The 20,157-nt window shown below is 37.8% G+C and overlaps 1 protein-coding gene across 1 annotated transcript; it reads left to right on the forward strand.

Annotated features, from left to right (window-relative positions):
- The first annotated feature begins 1,039 nt into the window (after positions 1-1,039).
- Positions 1,040-19,698, forward strand: LOC133643012 (F-box/WD repeat-containing protein 9-like). The gene is made up of 7 exons (XM_062037427.1): positions 1,040-1,433; positions 6,300-6,444; positions 6,538-7,375; positions 11,429-11,577; positions 11,653-11,856; positions 11,934-11,999; positions 16,918-19,698. Exons 1-7 carry the CDS (start codon positions 1,366-1,368, stop codon positions 16,993-16,995), a joined length of 1,548 nt encoding a protein of 515 aa, XP_061893411.1. The 5' UTR covers positions 1,040-1,365; the 3' UTR covers positions 16,996-19,698.
- Positions 19,699-20,157: the final 459 nt, after the last annotated feature.

The following is a 20,157-nucleotide window of genomic DNA, read 5'->3' on the forward strand; positions in this document are numbered from 1 at the left end:
TTTGAATCGCGATTCTCACGTTGTGCGATTCAGAATCGATTCTAATTTTTAAAAAATCGATTTTTATTTATTTAATTACATTGAATTAAATTTAAAATTTTTTTATTTTTATTATTATTATTATTTTTTTTTAAATGAATCAATCCAACAAAACAATACACAGCAATACCATAACAATGCAATCCAATTCCAAAACCAAACCCGACCCAGCAATAAACAGAGCAATTGAGAGGAGACACAAACACGACACAGAACAAACCAAAAGTAGTCAAACAAAAATGAATAATATCAACAACAGTATCAATATTAGTTACAATTTCAACATAGCAGTGATTAAAAATCCCTCATTTACATTATCATTAGACATTTATAAAAAAAAACAATAGTGTCACAGTGGCTTACACTTGCATCACATCTCATAATTAAGCTTGACAACACACTGTCCAATATTTTCACAAAGATAAAATAAGTCATATTTTTGGTTCATTTAATAGTTTACATTATTGCAATCAGTTGATAAAACATTGTACTTTACAATTATAAAAGCTTTTTACAAAAATCTACTACTCTGCTTGCATGTCAGCAGACTGGGGTAGATCCTGCTGAAATCTATGTATTGAATGAATAAAGAATCCTTTTGAATCGGGAAAAAAAATCGTTTTTGAATCGAATCGTGACCCCAAGAATCGATATTGAATCGAATTGTGGGACACCCAAAGATTCACATATATATATATATATATATATATATATATATATATATATATATATATATATATATATATATATATATATATATATATATATATATATATATATATATATATATATGTATTCTATTTTAGTTACTTTATTGAGTTTACAACCCCCTGGCGCTGGTTTGTACTGTTTTTGTACTTATTTTGATTATTATTATTTCTCAATTGTTTGTAAATGTTGCAATTTATAAATAAAGTTTTATCAAATAAAAAAATAAAAAAAGATGCTTGTGCAACATTTTGATGACGTCAGTGCTGCCGGAAGTAGGTGTTGTATTTTGCTTGTACAACTGCCGTGTTCAGTTGGATGTCAACAACTGCAATGTCTACGTAAATACAGTTTGCGTATCCATGTACACTATATGGCCATATGCTTTATAAGTAGTAGTTTCGCACATAAACATCTACTGTAAATAGATGTCCGCTTCCAAGTTTACTCCGTGGAAGTATGAATGGACTTTCGTAACATCCCCCGTTGCTGTTAGCTTTGAAAGCTAGCAATGTGTGTCAAACATGCAGTTAGTTTGCTTTAGACGCCAGATGAAGGTAGCCTACTCGCCATGAAGGACACGACTTTAATGCTCACTCTGCGGCAGATGAAGTAAGGATGGACAAAGGCGATGGTGGCGAACAAAGTGGACCTTCTCAGGATGCCTATGGTCCAGAGATGCAAAGGTAAGACTACTTAGAATTGTAATTATAATGTTGTCCGTATAATACAGAGTGATTCAAAACAAACAAACGCCAAAATCATCACATTTATTGTGAATGTAATTATATTTATATAGTGCTTTTCTCTAGTGACTCAAAGCGCTTTACATAGTCCATCCATCCATCTTCTTCCGCTTATCCGAGGTCGGGTCGCGGGGGCAGCAGCCTAAGCAGGGAAGCCCAGACTTCCTTCTCCCCAGCCACTTCGTCCAGCTCCTCCCAGGGGATTCCGAGGCGTTCCCAGGCCAGCCGGGAGAGATAGTCTTCCCAACGTGTCCTGGGTCTTCCCCGTGGCCTCCTACCGGTCGGACGTGCATCCTGACCAGATGCCCGAACCACCTCATCTGGCTCCTCACGATGTGGAGGAGCAGCGGTTTTACTTTGAGCTTCTCACCCTATCTCTAAGGTAGAGCCCCGCCACCCGGCGGAGGAAACTCATTTCGGCCGCTTGTACCCGTGATCTTGTCCTTTCGGTCATAACCCAAAGCTCATGACCATAGGTGAGGATGGGAACGTAGATCGGCCGGTAAATTGAGAGCTTTGCCTTCCGGCTCAGCTCCTTCTTCACCACAACGGATCGATACAGCGTCCGCATTGCTTTACATAGTGAAACCCAATATCTAAGTTACATTTAAACTAGGGCTGCAACAACTAATCGATTAAAATCGATTATAAAAATAGTTGGCGATTAATTTAGTCATTGATTCGTTGGATCTATGCTATGCACAGAGGCTACTTGTTTTTTATTTTTTAAATAAACCTTTATTTATAAACTGCAACATGTACAAACAGCTGAGAAACAATAATCAAAATCAGTATGGTGCCAGTATGCTGTTTTTTTTCAATAAAATACTGGAAAGGATAGAAATGTAGTTTGTCTCTTTTATCCGATTATTAATCGATTAATCTGAGTATTAATCGATTATCAAATTAGTTGTTAGTTGCAGCCCTAATTTAAACCAATGTCGGTGGCTCTGGGAGCAGGTGGGTAAAGTGTCTTGCCCAAGGACACAACGGCAGTGACTAGGATGGCAGAAGCTGGGATCAAACCTGGAACCTACGCAGTAGCCTAGTGGTTCAAACCTAGGCCACCTAGTGGTTCAAACCTGGAACCTACGCAGTGGCCTAGCTGGTTTTTTTCAATAAAATACTGGAAAGGATAGAATTTTAGTTTGTCTCTTTTATCCGATTATTAATCGATTAATCGGAGTAATAATCGACAGATTAATCGATTATCTGGGAGCAGGTGGGTAAAGTGTCTTGCCCAAGGACACAACGGCAGTGACTAGGATGGCAGAAGCTGGGATCAAACCTGGAACATACGCAGTGGCCTAGTGGTTCAAACCTAGGCCACCTAGTGGTTCAAACCTGGAACCTACGCAGTGGCCTAGCTGTTTTTTTCCAATAAAATACTGGAAAGGATAGAAATGTAGTTTGTCTCTTTTATCCGATTATTAATCGATTAATCGGAGTAATAATGAACAGATTAATCGATCATATGGGAGCAGGTGGGTAAAGTGTCTTGCCCAAGGACACAACGGCAGTGACTAGGATGGCAGAAGCTGGGATCAAACCTGGAACCTACGCAGTAGCCTAGTGGTTCAAACCTGGAACCTACGCAGTGGCCTAGCTGTTTTTTTTTCAATAAAATACTGTAAAGGATAGAAATTTAGATTGTCTGTTTTATCCGATTATTAATCGATTAATCGGAGTGATAATCGACAGATTAATCGATTATATGGGAGCAGGTGGGTAAAGTGTCTTGCCCAAGGACACAACGGCAGTGACTAGGATGGCAGAAGCTGGGATCAAACCTGGAACCTACGCAGTGGCCTAGTGGTTCAAACCTAGGCCACCTAGTGGTTCAAACCTGGAACCTACGCAGTGGACTAGTGGTTCAAACCTAGGCCACCTAGTGGTTCAAACCTGGAACCTACGCAGTGGCCTAGTGGTTCAAACCTAGGCCACCTAGTGGTTTAAACCTGGAACCTACGCAGTGGCCTAGCTGTTTTTTTTCCCAATAAAATACTGGAAAGGATAGAAATTTAGTTTGTCTCTTTTATCCGATTATTAATCGATTAATTGGAGTAATAATCGACAGATTAATCGATTATCTGGGAGCAGGTGGGTCAAGTGTCTTGCCCAAGGACACAACGGCAGTGACTAGGATGGCAGAAGCTGGGATCAAACCTGGAACCTACGCAGTGGCCTAGTGGTTCAAACCTAGGCCACCTAGTGGTTCAAACCTGGAACCTATGCAGTGGCCTAGTGGTTCAAACCTAGGCCACTTAGTGGTTCAAACCTGGAACCTACGCAGTGGCCTAGCTGTTTTTTTTTCAATAAAATACTGGAAAGGATAGAAATGTAGTTTGTCTCTTTCAATCCGATTATTAATCGATTAATCGGAGTAATAATCGACAGATTAATCGATTATCAAATTAGTTGTTAGTTGCAGCCCTAATTTAAACCAATGTCGGTGGCACTGGGAGCAGGTGGGTAAAGTGTCTTGCCCAAGGACACAACGGCAGTGACTAGGATGGCAGAAGCTGGGATCAAACCTGGAACCTACGCAGTGGCCTAGTGGTTCAAACCTAGGCCACCTAGTAGTTCAAACCTGGAACCTACGCAGTGGCCTAGCTGTTTTTTTTTCAATAAAATACTGGAAAGGATAGAAATTTAGTTTGTCTCTTTTATCCGATTATTAATCGATTAATCGGAGTAATAATCTACAGATTAATCGATTATCTGGGAGCAGGTGGGTAAAGTGTCTTGCCCAAGGACACAACGGCAGTGACTAGGATGGCAGAAGCTGGGATCAAACCTGGAACCTACGCAGTGGCCTAGTGGTTCAAACCTAGGCCACCTAGTGGTTCAAACCTGGAACCTACGCAGTGGCCTAGCTGTTTTTTTCCAATAAAATACTGGAAAGGATAGAAATGTAGTTTGTCTCTTTCATCCGATTATTAATCGATTAATCGGAGTAATAATCGACAGATTAATCGATTATCAAATTAGTTGTTAGTTGCAGCCCTAATTTAAACCAATGTCGGTGGCACTGGGAGCAGGTGGGTAAAGTGTCTTGCCCAAGGACACAACGGCAGTGACTGGGATGGCAGAAGCTGGGATCAAACCTGGAACCTACGCAGTGGACTAGTGGTTAGAGTGTCCTCCCTGAGATCGGTAGCTTGTGAGTTCAAACCCCGGCCGAGTCATACCAAAGACTATAAAAATGGGAGCCATTACCTCCCTGCTTGGCACTCAGCATCAAGGGTTGGAATTGGGGGTTAAATCACCAAAAATGATTCCCGGGCGCGGCTACCGCTGCTGCTCACTGCTCCCCTCACCTCCCAGGGGGCGAACGAGGGGATGGGTCAAATGCAGAGGAAAAATTTCGCCACACCTAGTGTGTGTGTGACATTCATTGGTACTTTTAACTTAACCTCAAGGCGGCTATACCGCCCCATTCAGTTACTATTCAATTAGAGTTTGAGTTTGAGTTTGAGATCTGGCTGGCCTGGGAACGCCTCGGGATCCCCCGGGAAGAGCTGGACGAAGTGGCTGGGGAGAGGGAAGTCTGGGTTTCCCTCCTTAGGCTGCTGCCCCCGCGACCCGACCTCGGATAAGCGGAAGAAGGTGGATGGATGGATAAATTTTTTTAAATGTATTAATTTTTTTTTTAATTATTTTTTTTTTTTTTAATTATTAAAAAAAATTTAAATCAGTAATTTTTTAAAAAATTATAATTTTTTTTAAAAATTATTAATTTTTTTTAAAAATTATTAATTTTTTTTAACATCATTAATTTTTTAAAAAATTATTAATTTTTAAAAAAATTATTAATTTTTTAAAAAATTATTAATTTTTTAAAAAATTATTAATTTTTTTTAAATTTTTATTTTTTTTAAATTTAGCAATCCAACAAAACAATACACAGCAATACCATAACAATGCAATACATGTGTTCAAGCTAGATTTTCTATTGTTTTTCATTTTGACATATAAAGGAATTTAAAAAAAAATAAAATATCCGACCTCGGATAAGCGGAAGAAGGTGGATGGATGGATAATTTTTTTTAAATGTATTAATTTTTTTTTAAATTATTAATTTTTTAAAAAATTATTTAATTTTTTTTAAATCAGTAATTTTTTTAAAAATTATTAATTTTTTTAAAAATTATTATTATTTTTTAACATCATTAATTTTTAAAAAAATTATTAATTTAAATTTTTTTTTTTTTTTTTTAAATTTAGCAATCCAACAAAACAATACACAGCAATACCATAACAATGCAATACATGTGTTCAAGCTAGATTTTCTATTGTTTTTCATTTTGACATATAAAGGAATTTAAAATAAAATAAAATAAAATTTAAAAATTAAAAAAAAGCATTAAATAGATACTCAAAGTTATGTACAACACATGTGTTCAAGCTCGATTTTCTATTGTTTTTCATTTTGACATATAAAGGAATTTAAAAAAAAAAAAACATTAAATAAATACTCATAGTTATGGTCAACACATGTGTTCAAGCTAGATTTTCTATTGTTTTTCATTTTGACATATAAAGGAATTAAAATAAAAAAAAGCATTAAATAAATACTCATAGTTATGGTCAACACATATGTTCAAGCTAGATTTTCTATTGTTTTTCATTTTGACATATAAAGAAATCAAAAAAAAAAAAAAGAAGCATTAAATAGATACTCAAAGTTATGTACAACACATGTGTTCAAGCTAGATTTTGTATTGTTTTTCATTTTTGAAATATTGAGTCATAATTTTGGCGTATTCTTTTTTAATCACTCTGTTTAACACAATGTCCCTTTAGTCTTCCGGAAGGTGACCTGGCATGTCAACCAGATGTTGACCCCTCTCCTCCTGAGGCCAGTGGCTTGTTGTCGTTGCCGTGGGAGATGGTGACCTATATTGCCTCACACCTTCCTGCTCACTGTGTCATCTCTGTCCTGCCCAAGGTGAGTTGCACGGGCCTCTGACTCATTGGTTAATGCATCAAAAAGATCAAGTGTCCAGAAGCTCCATGCTGTAGTAATGTGGTCTCCGTTCAGGTCTGTTCCGCTTTGCGTAACGTCGGCAAGGACAGCACTGCCTGGCAGCTGCGGGCGCGCAGACTGATTGGCTCAAAAGTCAACTTTCCTGTGGGGCGGAGGGAGGACTTTGACTGGCCCACCGCTTGTTTGGAGATGGAACAACTGATTACCTGCTGGACCGACATGGCACAGCATGACCTCAGACATCACCAAGCCGCCGAGGAGGAAGACCAGGGTGACCAGGGACGAGTAGAGATGGAGCCAGGGAGAGACGCACAGGGCGTTGACGAACGGTTGGTTGGTGAGCTCGTTGGCGAGCTGGAGCAGAGATTAGGGGATAACCCAGAAGAAGATGCTTTATTTGAGGGCCACGATGGCGCTCTTGATCATCAACAGGCACAGCCGGGTAATGGAGAAATCATTCAGCATCAACCACCAAGAAGTTCAAGCCCACCCCCAGCACTTGAGCGCCTCACCCTGCTCGCAGGCCACATTGCCCAGGTCAACTCCGTCCTCTTGTTAGGTGGCGACGGGACGCTCTGCGCCACAGGCTCCAGAGATCGGAACGTCAATCTTTGGAAACTGCACGCGGACTCGAGCAGCGTGCTGCTGCACACCTTGCTCGGGTCCCGCAACTTCAGCACCCATCAAGGATGGGTCTGGTGTCTGGCATCTCAGGGACCGCTGCTGGCCTCGGGAGGGTTCGACAGCACGGTGCGGCTGTGGGACCTGCAGGCGTCCGGCGCCGAAAAGGGATTGATCAAGGCTGGAGGTGCTGTGCTGTGTTTGACCTGTTTGCCAGATGTCCTGCTGGCTGGCACGTTTGACGAAAGGGTCAGCGTTTACGACCCGAGAGGTGAGACGCTTTACAGACACTTCCTGGCCTTTTCATTAGGGACACAGTGGCGCTATATCAAGACAATCCCGCCAACTTGTGTAGGACTGCACTCCATCATACTGAGACTTCGTGGAGGGAGTGCCCATTTTGGACAATGTCACCATTTGAAGTGCAGTTTTACACAAGCGTAAGTCAATAAGAGTGCAAATTTTGCATGGTAAAAGGTTACATTTTGATTGTTTTGTCGGTTTAACCCAGGGGTCGGCAACCCAAAATGTGGGAAGAGCCATACTGGACCAACAATACAAAAAAAAAGATCTGACTGGAGCCGCAAAAATGTAAAGCCTTATATAAGTGTTATTATTAGAGATGTCTGAAACAAATGATTTAATGACACTTTTTTCAAACGACAATAGGACTCTTGCTGAACAAAGGTGTCAGCGTTATGCTAAAAACACGCTAAACGCAAAGGAAAAGCTAAAATACTGCTTCCGGTTCAATTTGTCATCACACAGATAAACACGCATTTTTGCATTTTGGATGAACGTACAGTATATTCGATTTTTATGTTTCTCTGGAAAAATACAAATCCATAAAAGGAAAAAAGCACAACATCCAATTTTATGGCAATATTTTAATGAAAATCAACCATTTTTGTTCGTTTTAAAATCTGCCATATACACTACCGTTCAAAAGTTTGGGGTCACATTGAAATGTCCTTATTTTTGAAGGAAAAGCACTGTACTTTTCAATGAAGATAACTTTAAACTAGTCTTAACTTTAAAGAAATACACTCTATACATTGCTAATGTGGCAAATGACTATTCTAGCTGCAAATGTCTGGTTTTTGGTGCAATATCTACATAGGTGTATAGAGGCCCATTTCCAGCAACTATCACTCCAGTGTTCTAATGGTACAATGTGTTTGCTCATTGGCTCAGAATGCTAATTGATGATTAGAAAACCCTTGTGCAATCATGTTCACACATCTGAAAACAGTTTAGCTCGTTACAGAAGCCACAAAACTGACCTTCCTTTGAGCAGATGGAGTTTCTGGAGCATCACATTTGTGGGGTCAGTTAAACGCTCAAAATGGCCAGAAAAAGAGAACTTTCATCTGAAACTCGACAGTCTATTCTTGTTCTTAGAAATGAAGGCTCAAACACAAAATTGTTTGGGTGACCCCAAACTTTTGAACGGTAGTGTATAATAAAAATCGAAAAACGCCCCTAAGTTAGTTTTTTTTATTTGCGTTTAAGAATTGGAAATAGAATGAACGGAAGGTACACGGACCCACAAAGACTGACCACTTTTATGCGAAATGCGTGGAGATATTTCTATAGATGTCAGTCTTTGTTGTGCCATGTCTAAAATAATTTTTGTGTAGGACTCCAAATACATTTTAGCAAGGCACATGGGCACCATAATAACTATCCCAGTTTACACTTATTGCTACTCTTATTTTATACATGTATAAAATAAGAACGTCCGATGTCAGAAAATGAAAAAATATCACTTTTAGTATCTTTTTCTGTTTCTGCTTACTGGGAATGTATATTTTTGTTATATGTTATTTCAAATCAAAATCAAACCATTTTTTGTATGTTACTGCTCTTTGACTAGAGATGTCCGATAATATCGGACTGCCGATATTATCGGCCGATAAATGCTTTTACATGTAATATCGGAAATTATCGGTATCTGTTTCAAAATAATCGGTATTGGTTTCAAAAAGTAAAATTTATGACTTTTTAAAACGCCGCTGTGTACACGGACGTAGGGAGAAATACAGAGCACCAATAAACCTTAAAGGCGCTGCCTTTGCGTGCAAGTGAATGCAACGCATACTTGGTCAACAGCCATACAGGTCACACTGAGGGTGGACGTATAAACAACTTTAACACTGTTACAAATATGCGCCACACTGTAAACTGTTGCGTCAGACCCATACTTGCCAACCCTGAGACCTCCAATATCGGGAGGTGGGGGGTAGGGGGTGGTTGGGGGCGGGGGGCGTGGTTGGGGGCGTGGTTATTTACAGCTAGAATTCACCAACTCGAGTATTTCATATATATATATATATATATATATATATATATATATATATATATATATATATATATATATATATATATATATATATATATATATTAGGGCTGCAACTAACGATTAATTTGATAATCGATTAATCTGTCGATTATTACTTCGATTGATCGAATAATAATCGGATAAAAGAGACAAACTACATTTCTATCCTTTCCAGTATTTTATTGGAAAAAAAACAGCATACTGGCACCATACTTATTTTGATTATTGTTTCTCAGCTGTTTGTACATGTTGCAGTTTATAAATAAAGGTTTATTTAAAAAAATAAAAAATAAAAAAAATATATATATATATATTTTTTTTTTAAAAAGCCTCTGCGCATGCGCATAGCATAGATCCAACGAATCGATGACTAAATTAATCAGCAACTATTTTTATAATCGATTAGTTGTTGCAGCCCTAATATATATATATATATATATATATATATATATATATATATATATATATATATATATATATATATATATATATATATATATATATATGTATATATATATATATATATATATGTATATATATATATATATATATATATATATATATATATATATATATATATATATATATATATATATATATATATATATATATATATATATGTATACATATATATATATATATATATATGTATACATATATATATATATGTATGAAATACTTGACTTTCAGTGAATTCTAGCTATATATATATATATATATATATATATATATATATATATATATATATATATATATATATATATATATATATATATATATATATATATATATATATTTACATAAAATTAATACTTGAATTTCAGTGTTCCAGTGGCTATCCATTAGATGGCAGTATTGTCCTGTTTAACTTCTCCGTTCATGATGAGTATATCATTTCGGCCACCGTGTTCAATGGAGAAGTCTGTCTACAAAATTTACAGGCAACATACACCTTCCCCTTCAAACTGTCCTGGATGAACTGAAATTCTTGTTTCCATTCGTTTTGGAACTTGCAAGCGTATTTCTTCATCTTGCTCGTCGACGGCGTCGCCATGTCTGTAATTTCCTCGTTGTTCTGCTTCGTCTCCTTGTTGTGTGCGCAGTTGTGCACTCTACTCTCTAAAAGCCCTAGATGTTATGACGTCATTGGGCAGGCAAGCTGTTTATATCGTGGGAAAGCGGACGTGAGAACAGGCTGTCCCCACTCAGTCTCAGTTCCGCATTGAGCGGACCTGAGACTCCGGCTGAATACCGGGAGTTTGTCGGGAGAAAATCTCTGTCGGGAGGTTGTCGGGAGAGGCGCTGAATACCGGGATTCTCCCGCTAAAAACGGGAGGGTTGGCAAGTATGGTCAGACCAGCTCTTCCTCCCAGGGAATCTAAGTTACTGGTCAATCCCAAGTTCTTTCGATGACATATATGCTGAGTAAGAAGGACCATCAAGACAGAATTTGAATATTTTCAAGTTTATACCAAAGCTTTAGGAGATCAGCTTAACCAATACATTCATATCGGCTGCTCTAGTTGATCTGGCATTCCAAGGGAAAAGCCCACTCTTTTCACACTAAGAAAACCCCCGTCTCCCCTTCGCACCACTGATAAGGAACTAGTGGGGGAGGTCTTCACATTCCAACGTAAGACACTAAACAGACAATCTGAAGACAAAGAGAGACTGGTAGAATAAACAAAGGAAAAGTACTAGCTACTCTAAACATGTAAAAAGAAAGAACTCTTAAACATATCTGCATCTTTCCACAGAACCCACACCAAACAAGAATGACAAACACATTTCGGGAGAACATCCTCACCGTAACACAACATAAAGAAATACCCAGAACCCCTTGCAGCACTAACTCTTCCGGGATGCTACAATATACACCCCCCGCTACACCCAACCCCCCCTCCCCACCTCAACTTCCTCATGCTCTCTCAGGGAGATATAAGGCGCTTTTTTGCAATTGTTTTAATTTTTTCTTTCCCATAGCTGCTTTTACGTGCCTGAAAAGCCTCCGTCTCCATACCAACGCAGTCATGTGTCTGGCGGCTGACGACAAATACATTGTCTCTGCGGGTAAGGACTGCACTGTGGCCGTCTATGACCGCCGGGCGGACAAAACCTTGAACAAAGTCCGGGTAGGTACAAGCACGCGACATGAGTGACAAGACTCCTGTGCAAGATGGCCAAAAATAGACTCCTCTGTCTTCCAGCTGAATGCTTACTTGCGTTCCATGAGCTACAGTGACAGTGAGGTGTGGGGAGGAGACCACAGGGGCACGCTGCATTCCTTCGCCATGCGGGACGGCCTATTGAAGTCCACAGCGCACCTCAATGTGGGGCACACCGCTATGATAACCGGCATTCATAAGTCACCTGGAAGCCTCTACACCTGCTCCTCTGATTGTACCGTCAAGGTGACATGAGGTCTTATCTTACTTTTATGTATTTAACCTATTTTTTTAATCAATTTATGGTTCTTGCCAAACTTCAGGTGCACATCCCATGTCGGCCTCCAAAGACTTTATGCACACTGCGTCATCAAGCTGGAGCCTCTGGGGTGAGTTACCTTATTTAAAATCATTTTATGTGATTTATTTCTATTATGCTCGGGGCTGGCATTAGCAACTTGTGGGAGAAGTGATCAATTTAATTGTGTGTTGCATGTGCTTGTGTGTTTTATATTTTTTGTGCATTATTTTAAGTCTTTCAATGTATTTCTATTCTGGAATAGACAGATAGATGGATAGATAGACAGATAGATAGATAGATAGATAGATAGATAGATAGATAGATAGATAGATAGATAGATAGATAGATAGATAGATAGATAGATAGTACTTTATTGATTCCTTCAGGACAGTTCCCTCAGGAAAATTAAAATTCCAGCAGCACTGTACAGAATTAAGATATGAGTAAATAATAAATAAATAAATAAATACATGATAAATGGAAATAAAATGGAAAAAATAAGAATAAAAATAAAACGTAACAATAACAATAAAAATATAACAGTAAAAATAAGAATATAACAAGAGAAACTAGGCAGTAGTGACCATGTTATGAAAATGAAAAAAATAAATGAAGAAAAACGGTAATACTGTCGATTATATGAAATATGTCATGTGTATATTGCACCTTTAAAATGTATTGCACTGTTAATTGCACTGTTTTTTGTTAGTTTATTTCAGTATTATTATTGTGGGGGGTTATCAATAAAAACAGGCAGGAGGAGTGAGCACATTAAATGTATGACACGTATGTTATAAGCATAAAATAGATAGATACATAGATAGTACTTTATTGATTCCTTCAGGAGAGTTCCCTCAAGAAAATTTAAATTCCAGCAGCACTGTACAGAATTGAGATAGAATTTAAAAAATAAATAAATGGAAATAAAATAGAAAAAATAATAATAAAAATAAAACGTAACAATAAGAATAAAAATAAGAATACACTGTTTTTTGTTAGTTTATTTCAGTATTATTATTGTGGGGGGGGTTATCAATAAAAACAGGCAGGAGGAGTGAGCACATTACGTATTGTTATAAGTAGGGATGTCCGATAATGGCTTTTTGCCGATATCCGATATTCCGATATTGTCCAACTCTTTAATTACCGATACCGATATCAACCGATACCGATATCAACCGATATATGCAGTCGTGGAATTAACACATAATTATGCCTAATTTGGACAACCAGGTATGGTGAAGATAAGGTACTTTAAAAAATAAAAAATAAAAAAATAAAATAAGATAAATAAATTAAAAACATTTTCTTGAATAAAAAAGAAAGTAAAACAATATAAAAACAGTTACATTGAAACTAGTAATTAATGAAAATGAGTAAAATTAACTGTTAAAGGTTAGTACTATTAGTGGACCAGCACAATCATGTGTGCTTACGGACTGTATCCCTTGCAGACTGTATTGATATATATTGATATATAATGTAGGAACCAGAATATTAATAACAGAAAGGAACAACCCTTTTGTGTGAATGAGTGTGAATGAGTGTGTAAAAAACAAAAAAACAAAAACAAAAACAAAAAAAAAACGATACCGATAATAATCTCTAGTTATAAGCATAATATAGATAGATAGATAGATAGTACTTTATTGATTCCTTCAGGAGAGTTCCCTCAGGAAAATCTAAATTCCAGCAGCACTGTACAGAATTGAGATAGAATTTAAAAAAGTAAATAATAAATAAATAAATAGAAATAAAATAGAAAAAATAAGAATAAAAATAAAACGTAACAATAAAAATATAACAGTAAAAATAAGAATATAACAAGAGAAACTAGGCAGTAGTGACCATGTTATGAAACTAAATTTAAAAAATGAAGAAAAACGGTAATACTGTCGATTATATGAAAGATGTCATGTGTATATTGCACCTTTAAAATGTATTGCATAGGGGTGTAACGGTACACAAACATTTTGGTTCGGTACGTACCTCGGTTTAGAGGTCACGGTTCGGTTAATTTTTGGTACAGTAAGAAAACAACAAAATATACATTTTTGGGTTATTTATTTACCAAATTTGTAAACAATGGCTTTATCCTTTTAACATTGGGAACACTATAATAATTCTGCCCACGTTAATCAACATTAAACTGCCTCAAGGTGTTGCTCAGATTAAATAAAATGACAAAACTTTTCTTCTACATATAAAAAGTGCAACATTAAACAGTTTCAAGTCAACTCATCATGCTTAATGCAGAGGACAAATTTCACCACATCTAGTGTGTGTGTGACAATCATTGGTACTTTAATCTTTAATCTTAATTTATTACAGCATTTGGGAAGCCTGTAGTTGATATATTTTATTTTATTTTTCATAAAGAAATACAATCATGTGTGCTTACGGACTGTATCCCTGCAGACTGTATTGATCTATATTGATATATAATGTATATATTGTGTTTTTTATGTTGGTTTAATTAAAAAAAAAAAAAAGAAGGCCCGGTGGTTGGGCACCACTGATATATATGATGTCATATTGGCCACGCCTCCACCGCCATGTACTGTATATAGTGGCAATCTAGGGGAAACCCTGTATAGGTTATGTTTTGTGCATTATTTATATTTATTCATGTTATGCAAAATGGTACTTTCCATAACTTTATTAGTATAAAATTTTTCATGGTAATATTAATAACTAATACCACTCATTTGTTTTTACATACACATAAAACATTTGTTTCGCCTTTTTAAAGAACATATATGCATCATTGCTATTCAAAATGATCACGTCATACATATGATGTCATATTGGCCACGCCCCCACCGCCACGTCTATAGTGTCAATCTAGGGGAAACCCTGTATAGGTTCTATTTTGTGCATTATTTGTATTATTTATATTTATTCCTGTTATGCAAAATGGCACTTACCATAACTTTATTATTATTTCATTTTTCATGGTAATATTAATAACTAATACCACTAATTTGTTTTTACATATACATAAAACATTTGTTTCGCCTTTTAAAGAACATATATATGCATCATTGCTAACCAAAATTAACACGTCATATATATGATGTCATATTGGCCACGCCCCCACCGTCACGTATATTGTGGCAATCTAGGGGAGACCCTGTATAAGTTCTGTTTTGTGCATTATTTATATTAAAATGGCACTTACCATAACTTTATTATTTCATTTTTGACGGTAATATTAATAACTAATACCACACATTTTTTTTTACATATACATAAAACATCTGTTTCGCCTTTTTAAAGAACATATATGCATCATTGCTATTCAAAATGATCACGTCATATATATGATGTCATATTGGCCACGCCCCCACCGCCACGTATATAGTGGCAATCTAGGGGAAACCCTGTATAGGTTCTGTTTTGTGCATTATTTATATTTATTTATGTTATGCAAAATGGCACTTACCATAACTTTATTATTATTTCAGATAACGTTATTATTATTTTGAGTCTTTCTGCATATTTTTATGATACATATATATATATAGTGGCAGTTGTCCATAACGGGGGAACTGCACTTTTTTGGAATCTGCCTATCATTCACAATTCTTAAGCGAGACAAGCACACATACGTTCTTCTCTTTTTTTGTGCATTCTAACTCGTAAATACACATTAGCAAACGTTAGATAAAAGAGGAGCCAATTGGGGTCGCTCTATTTCTCCTCATCCATTCTGTTCTTGTTATTTCTGGAACTGGATGCACTTTTAACAAACGACCAGCTGGGGTGACCGCAGGTTTTGAGGGCTTCCCTCAAATGCCTATGCTTTTTCTCTTTGGCCTGTGGGCTGGTAGGAACATTATCAGCTCTTGGTTGTAGGGTTCTGATACCGCCCAGTTTGTGTTCCAGTGGGTGCACTGCAAAAAGTCAGTGTTCAAAAACAAGAAAAAAAAATAGAAAAATGAGGGGTATTTTATTTGAACTTAGCAAAATTATCTGTCAATAGAACTTGAAAATTTGGCTTGTCAAGACTTTCCAAAACAAGTCAAATTAGCTAACCTCAATGAACCCAAAAATACCTTAAAATAAGTATATTCTCACTAATAACAACTATAGTACTATATGAGTACGTATTTTCTATTGTTTCATTGAAAATAAAACAGCAAAAGTCCATTTGGCTGTCATCTTGTTTTAATTATGAGACACAATTGTGTCAAAGTCAGAAAAGTGAGAAAAGTTGGTAAAATGTTCAAAAATCACACCCGGGTTCGAGTACCAACTCGAACCTGGGTAGGTATTTTGAAAATTTTTGGGACTTTTGCTGACTTTTCCAACTTTTATCCCCCCCTCCCCGTGGGACTCGGCTGGGTGTGTTATGGACATTTTGGGCCGGCGGCGGGGACTTGTGGAACTCGAACCTGGGTAGATATTTTGAAAATTTTGGGGGACTTTTGATGACTTTTCTCACTTTTCTCCCCCACTTCCTGTGGGACTTTGCTGGGTGCGTTTTGGACATTTTTTGCATTCCGGGACTTGTGCGGCTGGACTCGTGGGACTAGAACCCGGGGAGGTATTTTGGAAAAAAATGGGACTTTTGACCATTTTGGCCGCCTTTTCCCCTCTTCTTCCCCGCCTTCCTAAGCACCATTGCTGGGTGTGTTTTGGACATTTGGACAAAAATAGTTTCAAGCATGTTTTACTCAATATAGGTCATAAAATCTCAGCAACAAGCTGTAATATCTTACTGAGATCATTTAGGACCAAAACCCTTAAAACAAGTAAAACACTCTAACATAAAATCTGCTTAGTGAGAATAATTATCTTATCAGACAGAAAATAAACAAACATCACCCTTATTTGAGATATTTAATCTTACTTAGATTTCAGTTTTTGCAGTGTGGTGTGAGTCAAATGTGCTGATACCTGCAGAACCCTTTATTATGTAAAGTTATCATTAATAACTGATGAAAAGCTCATCACATTAATTATATTTCTTGTCTCCCCTCCCTGCTTCCTCATTATGCCAGCTGAGCGTGGAGGCCGGAACCCTGGCTGTCGCCTCAGGGGATATGGGTGTGGAAATCTGGAGACCCAGAAAGTCATGAAGCTGCCCGTGGACAAAACCGCAACACCAACAACTGACTCATATATGAAATCAGGTCAACATTTTATTTAAAGCAAAGCAGTACACAAAGTCAGTCTAGAATTGAGGAGATTACGATCCAGTAGCATGCAGATCATGTGACCAATGACTCGCGAGACACATTAGGTACACCCGCTCAAGATTTAAAGGAACCCTACTACCTTTATAAAGCTACTTTAATATGATAGTGAAGCCCTTGTGTACAGTAAACAGCCACAAGACGAGCTGTATAGCAACAATTCTGCACTGTGAGAGACAAGAGTACAACATATTGATTGAGGCTGTATCTTGGGATTTTTTTTCAGAATCAGAAGTACTTTAGAAAAAAAAAATCAGTCTAGGCCTGGGTCCAAGGGGAAAAAACCTCATAGCCATAGCACACATAAACAAGTTTGTAAGAGGGAAACATCAAATAACACAAGGGACATTAAAAGAGCAGAGCTGATGCAACCAGCTGCCACTCCCGCAGTGCAATTTCTACATACTGCTACAAAAGTAAAAAAACTAAAAATAATCAACCAATAATATACATTGCGCACACACGACTGCACCATGCATAGACAAGCAACCAAACAAAAACATCATTTCAACACCCATATACACTGTGGTGGCCTCTGCCGTGTTCCACGCCATCGTCTGCTGGGGTGGGAGGAGCAGACCCAACAAAGCAACCAAGCCCTCATGCCTTCTTATTGGTCACTGGGACTTCATTGTGAGGAAAAAAAAAAAATCAATATCAGCCTGGGCCCCTGGAGAGGGGGTCCAGACTGATGCCAAGGGAAAAAAACCTCATAGCCATAGCACACATAAACATGTGTAAGAGGGAAACATCAAAGAACACAAAGGACATTAAAGACAATAAAGGGGCAGAGATGATGCAACCAGCCATTTATACTGACAGCCACAAGAGTAAAACAACAACAATAAAAAAAAAATATATATATATATACACTGTGGTGGCCTCTGCGGTGTTCCACACCATCTTCTGCTGGGGTGGGAGGAGCAGACCCAACAAAGCAACCAAGCCCTTATGCCTTCTCATTGGTCACTGGGACTTCATTGTGAGGAAAAAAAAAATTTCAGTCTAAGCCTGGGCCCCTGGAGAGGGTGTCCAGACTGATGCCAAGGGGGAAAAAAAACTCATAGCCATAGCACACATAAACATGTGTGTAAGAGGGAAACATCAAAGAACACAAAGGACATTAAAGGGGCAGAGATGATGTAACCAGCCATTTATACACACAGCCACAAAAGTAAAACAACAACAATAAATAAATAAATAAAAACATATACCGTATTTTCCGCACTATAAGGCGCACAGATTATAAGGCGCACCTTCAATGAATGGCCTATTTTAAAACGTTGTTCATATATAAGGCGCACCGCATTATAAGGCGCATAGAATAGACGCTACAGTAGAGGCTGGGGTTACGTTACGCATCCCGTAGTTGCGAGACCTGTTGTGGCTCAATATTGGTCCATATATAAGGCGCACCGGATTATAAGGCGCACTGTCAGCTTTTGAGAAAATTTGAGTTTATTAGGTGCGCCTTATAGTGCGGAAAAATACGGTACACTGTGGTGGCCTCTGCGGTGTTCCACGCCATCGTCTGCTGGAATGGGAGGAGCAGACCCAACAAAGCAACCAAAAGAGCCGACTCCACCCTCGGCCGCCCACCAACTCTTCGGCCAGTGTCCAGTCCGCATGGATGAGCGAGGATACGTCCAAAGAACCTGAGGTGTCCGATACCCGCTCATTCAGTCAAGACAGGCCCGGCCCTAACCAATCTGGCGCCCTAGGCAAAATTTTAGGTGGCGCCCCCCCACATCGGCAGTGAAGTGTATATACTCACAAAAAAACGAATAGCTTTGTCTTTGACCTTTTTTTTTTACTTAAAGAAAGCAAATTAACAATCAGAATAGTTAACAAGATAAAAAAAAATATGAATAAATAAATGAATACAAAAAATTAAAAATGAATATCTAACAATCAATTTATTGTCATCATTACAGTGAAATGCTGAATAGCAGAATGCAAAGTAACAGTATAATATATTATATGAGAATGTTATGTTATGATTATCTTTAACCGAATCACAGCAGTGCTCAAATTAAAAAACAGCATTCCCTCTCATGTAATATTGCTTAATTAACATTAATGATGTGCACTTTAACAACTACACTTACAACTATACCTAATATATAAAGGGGTGGAAAAGTGACTATTACCTGCAGGGCAAACATTAGTTAACTAGAAGGCAATAACAATGTAAACAAAAAACACCTGCTTAAAAGATCTAATACAAATGTCCCTGGGGAATGTAAGGTGGGAGTACTGTAATTACCTAACGTTACATTCTTATTTTCCATAACAATTTAGCCCCCTCCACAATATTAACCCGACGTTAAAACAGAACTAGCTATTTATTGATTAGCAATTGCCGAATCATGTAACATTAGCTTAATGCTAAAAAGCCAGGTTACTATCACATTCTGTAACAGACAAATAATTTCATGTAGGCTAACGTTACCTACCTGCTACCTCTGTCTTTTTCTCGTTTCTCCTCCTCTTTTCTTTTTTCTTCCCTGGGCACCTGACAGTTTTGGCCGTTTTGACATCTTGTGTTGATTTTTTGATGAGGTGACGTCCAAAAAGAGTCATGATACGGGGAGGGAGGGGGGGGGGGGGGCGTAATGTTGTAACAAATAATATTTCTATTAAATAGGCTTTACTTTGCATTTTAATTAACGTGGGATTATTTTTTGTATTTAGAAATAATAGTACCAACTTTTTTTTTTTTTTTTTTTTTCTCCAACATTTGTGGCACTGGCGTGGCGCCCCCTGATGGACGGCGCCCTTAGCATTTGCCTATACGGCCTATGCCACGGGCCGGCCCTGAGCCAAGACACTGTGAAGCTTGTCCGTCTCGGCGCTCGCATCTCTCCTCTCCTCCAGTCTCTCCAAACGGACTCTGGGTGTGGCAGAGACCCAGCAGCTGGTCTCCATGGCCAAAAGGCTCCCGGTTGGCAGATCCAGAAGCTCACAAAAAAGCACCGCAGAAGTCACGATAGTGCCACCCCTTGTCGCACAGTCCCAAAGGGTCCCGAACCAAAAGGCAAAAAA

This window comes from Entelurus aequoreus, linkage group LG25 (assembly GCF_033978785.1).
Source record: "Entelurus aequoreus isolate RoL-2023_Sb linkage group LG25, RoL_Eaeq_v1.1, whole genome shotgun sequence".
NCBI classification, from domain to species: Eukaryota; Metazoa; Chordata; class Actinopteri; order Syngnathiformes; family Syngnathidae; genus Entelurus; species Entelurus aequoreus.